The 4,549-nt window shown below is 45.0% G+C and overlaps 1 protein-coding gene across 1 annotated transcript; it reads left to right on the plus strand.

Moving 5' to 3' along the window:
- The first annotated feature begins 939 nt into the window (after positions 1-939).
- Positions 940-1,660, plus strand: LOC123107197 (uncharacterized). Its single transcript, XM_044529197.1, has one exon. It carries the CDS (start codon positions 1,018-1,020, stop codon positions 1,258-1,260), a length of 243 nt encoding a protein of 80 aa, XP_044385132.1. The 5' UTR covers positions 940-1,017; the 3' UTR covers positions 1,261-1,660.
- The last annotated feature ends 2,889 nt before the right edge of the window (positions 1,661-4,549 follow it).

Below are 4,549 nucleotides of genomic sequence, written 5' to 3' on the forward strand. Positions count from 1 at the left end.
TGGAGATGAGAGCAACCAAGATTTCGGATATGTTCCCTCGGAAACTGGCACTCATCTAGCAAAATCTGCGGGGTAAGGGCACCACTCTTCATAGTTTATAAAACATATGATTATCCAATTTCCGTGAGATAAAGATATAAACAATTAGAATTATCAATTCCTAATTGTGAGTTTCTCGGTCCGAGTTAAAAGCAATGGATGAGGGGTACGGAGCGAGATGATGCCCATAATAATCGAGCAATGGTACATCTACGGACTCATATTTACATAAAGACTTTACGGGTTGAGATGGCTGGCTTGAAAATCAGAGAGGATCAAACAGTGAAAATCAGTAGAGATTAGCGGGGGAGAGGACATGTATGCTCGTAGTGCCCTAACATTCTGCACGACCACAATTAAAGAAGTAAGGGCCTCTTTGATTCATAAAATTTCCAAAACGCAGGAATAGGAAAAACGTGGGATTAGAGTGGCATATCATCTTGAATCCTACAGGATTGAATGAGTGTTTAGTTGTACATAGGAGAAACGTAGGATTCTTTTAAAGAGGTTTGAGTGGATGAAAAAATTCCTATAAAATCTAGTGCAAATGAATCTCATAAAAATATTCCTATGGTTTACAATCCTACGAATCAAACAACCTACATAAAAAGAATTCTTAAGGATTTAAATTCTTCAAAATTTCTGTGAGAATCCTTTGATTCAAAGAAGCCCTAAACATGCATGCTACCCAGCACAAGAGGCTCGGAATGTCCAAGAAATGGTCAAGCCATTAGCATGCAAGAAGAACAGCACCAGGGCACATGTCCACGGGATCACCAGCCAATGCCAAGCATGCAAGCCCCTCCCTGGCGCGCGGCCACCCGCCATCACCAAGGCCGCGCTCCGCGGCGGACCTTGGCCTTCCCTTCCCGCCCTTGCTCATATATATACGCCCGCCCACGCTCCAGCACGGTGCACCGTCCTCTCCCGCCCCGCACTGCCAGCAACTCGAGCACTCGACTACCGCACGCCCTGGCCATGTCTCGCGCGCTCGCCCTCGCGGCCCTCCTGCTGCTCGCCGCCCTCGCCGCGGCGCCGCTCGCCGCCGCGGACAGCAGCCCGGAGTCCATCCCCTTCGCCAAGGAGGTCGCCGGCGGGGCCGAGGCGGCCAAGAGCGCCGGCACGCAGGCCGCCTCGGCGGTCGCCGGGGGCGCTACCCCGCCCGTGGACCCCGACCCGACCAGCGGCATCAAGGCCGACCCCGCGCCCGCCAGGCGCTGAACCGTGGGCCGATCTTCGTTCGATCACTTCCTTTTCTTCCAAGATGATGAGTTTGTGATCCGTGCGCGCTAGTGTCGCGCATGCGTGTCGGTTAATAATTTTAGTGCTGCGCTTTTTAGTTGATTGATCTTTTCCATCGGTGATTTTGTAAGTGTGGATGTGCCACGCAGACCTGACCGGCATTTCCCGGTCGGGTGCTTGCGTTCTTCTGACGTGAAATAAAACTGGATTCAGAAGGAAAACTTGTCGTTTCATTCGACGTCTCAGACCGATCTTTTGGCGTTTTATACTTACATTTCAGACCGATGTGTACAATGGTCCATTGATATAAGACCAATTCTAGCAAAGTTGTCATAATCACAGCCTTTATAATGCATATATACAATGTGTTTCACAATGAGTTGGAGGTTGCGGAGTCTACGCGAATATAGAGCCGGCGTAATGCAACATCCATATATTTTTCTTTGTTTTAGCTTTCTACACTATTGCAATAATTCAGGTCAAACAGTGCAATAATTCAACAAATATTATTATTAACAAACACTGATAGGAAATACAACAAAGAATCCAATTAAATAAATTGTTCAGGTAAAAGTAAATAAATTCTAAAGAAATTTAAGCATGTTGTCTCTGAGGTAGCCGTCAGTGATGCACAATAAGATTCTCCTTCAGTTGATGATGAATGACCCGGTCTTCAATCTATCGGTACGCCTAGAAATGCTTGAGACGGTTTTGTATGCCTGAAGATTGTGCCAATATTTTCATAGTCAACGGAGATAGCCATATCTCCCTTCTTCAATGATCATGTTGTTTAGAATCACACGCATACGATGGTATATGTCAAGACATCCTTGTTCCATAAATGAGCAGGCCTAAAAATTGAAAACCTTGCTTGCAACAATCCAAACGCCTCTCTGTGTCCATCGTGTGATCTTCTTGCACCTTGGTGAAATGCTTAAGTTTTCTGGTCTCAAGGTTAGAAATGTCTTCACACAAATGTTGACTAAGATGGATAAATGTCATCGGCTAGTTTTACAAGGTTGAGAAGGACCAGCGGCTAACTATGCAAATAGATGAGATCTTTGTAAGACATTGATGTCATTATAAGATCTAGGCAATCCAAAATAGCAATGCCAAATTCACAAATCTTAGAAGGCAACAACTTCCAAAATTATTGTTAGATCATGGCGATGCCCGGTGAATTAGTCGTGCCAAGGTGTAGGGCAATTCTACCACCTCCATCTCTAGAAGCCTGGCCATGTCCTCGGTATTGGGTGCCCGTAGATACTGCTCTCCATAAACCCCCACCACAGTTTCGACGGACACTTTCATGCACTTTGTGGTTGTATTTTTGGACATTCGAACATACTTCTCCAATGCATCTGCAAGAACACCATATGCAATAATTCAAAGTGCCACAATCACCTTCTAATAAGGGAAAACCAAGAAGACCAACGATATTTATCCGTTGCTGGAAGAAAGGTTCATTGTTTTCCATATCATCAATAAATTGACAGAACAGCCGTTCGTTCATGCGGAAACATCGTCGGAACACGTACAACGGGAAGGTACAACCCGACAGAAAGTAGTTGCGCATTGAGCTTCATGTAGCCTTCGATTCCTTTCTGGTAAATTGTCACACCACCAACCTACCACCCCGCACGCTTCCTCTTCATTTTGGTCACCGCTATTTATTCAACAACCATCAATATTGCCTTGTTTTCTTTGGTGTCCATGATTTAAGTCTCAGACTCAATGCTCGAATCCAACGCCGAATTATCAAAAAAATTGAATCAATGGATCCATCTACACAAAATGTGAATCTTATGTCGTCTACACGAATCTAATATTTGGGTGGATGGAGGGCGCACTATTACCTCGTCCAACCGTCAAATTTGGAGCTTCATGGGCTCGATTTGGAACGGTCTCCAAAAATTATGCCGATCAAATGCAAAGATGACAATTCTATTAGAGTGGGTGTCTCGACCAGAATCACCATAATAACCGATTCTGGTAGAATTCCTCTAAGGGCAACTCTAATGGGCCGACCCAAACGAACACACAATGTGTTTGTTTTTTGTTCGTTTGGGTGGTTAGACGGACACCAAAAGTTAGACCGTGTCCGTCGGCTTGCCAGTGCGCCCAAGCGTCGGCCCGCATTTCATTTTTTGGCCAAATTTCAAACTAAAAAATGAAATTGCCCATGGTTGTTTCTTGTCTATATTCGTCAAGAGTACATTAATTAAAATAAAAAAACATAAGTAAAGAAATGAAGTAAACCTACATCTGCTGGTCGTCGCCCTTGTCCTCGTCAACGAGGTCGATGTAGACAAGAGCCAACCATGGATAGATCCTGCCGCCCACGCGTAGGGTGGCGTAGCTGATGCCTCTTGTTGCTCCGGCTCCACCCAATCAGGCGCGCAAGGGACCGTGGACGTCCACGCAAACACATGCCCCACTAGAGGCACTAGTGGTGACAGCTCTAGCTGCTCCAGCTTGGGCGCGGGGTGGGTGCGACGGCTGACATGGCCAACGCTAGTTGCAGGTTAGGCCTAGGCGGGCTCATAGTCCTCGAGGGCCTTCTTAAGGGCCTCGTCATCCTCCCTAGCCCCCTCCTTTACCATCGGTCCGCGCGGTGGCTCATGCGCTGGAGCACGCAGATAACCCACAATATAGGGGATTAATTGTAGCCTTTTTCGATAAATAAGAGTGTCGAACCTAACAAGGAGCTAGAGGTAGAATTTATATTCTCTTCAAGCTCTATGGACTACCGATACAACTCTACCCACACTTAACGTTCACTTTATCTAGAACTAGTATACAACTATTTTGTAGGGATAAAAAACAACTACTTTGCAAGAACAAGACTAGGAGTACTTTGCGAGATAATAAAATTTAGTTGTTTAGTACAAAGCTTTTTGTAACACGGTAGATACTTATCACATGCAATGAGGGAGAGGCATACGCTAACACATTTTTCGTACTTGGATCAAATGCACTTATGATTGGAACTCTAGAGCATCCGCAACTATTAAAGATCATTAAGGTAAAACCCAATCATAGCATTATGTAACAAGTCCTTTTTGCTCCCATAGACAACAACTCACTTACTTGGGTATAAGCTTCTGTCACTCTCACCCTCCACCATAAGCAAATCATGAATGTATTGCAAAACCCTATAACGGTAATCCCGCATGCTTGCACAACATAGAGGGCACCATAGGACTGAAGGAAATATGTCCTAGAGGCAATAATAAAGCTATTATTTATTTCCTTATATCATGATAAA

Source organism: Triticum aestivum, chromosome 5A, assembly GCF_018294505.1.
Source record: "Triticum aestivum cultivar Chinese Spring chromosome 5A, IWGSC CS RefSeq v2.1, whole genome shotgun sequence".
Classification (NCBI taxonomy): Eukaryota; Viridiplantae; Streptophyta; class Magnoliopsida; order Poales; family Poaceae; genus Triticum; species Triticum aestivum.

Excerpts from the sequence above, each read along its gene's own strand:
- LOC123107197 (XM_044529197.1), top strand. The coding sequence starts at position 1,018 with ATGTCTCGCGCGCTCGCCCTCGCGGCCCTCCTGCTGCTCGCCGCCCTC.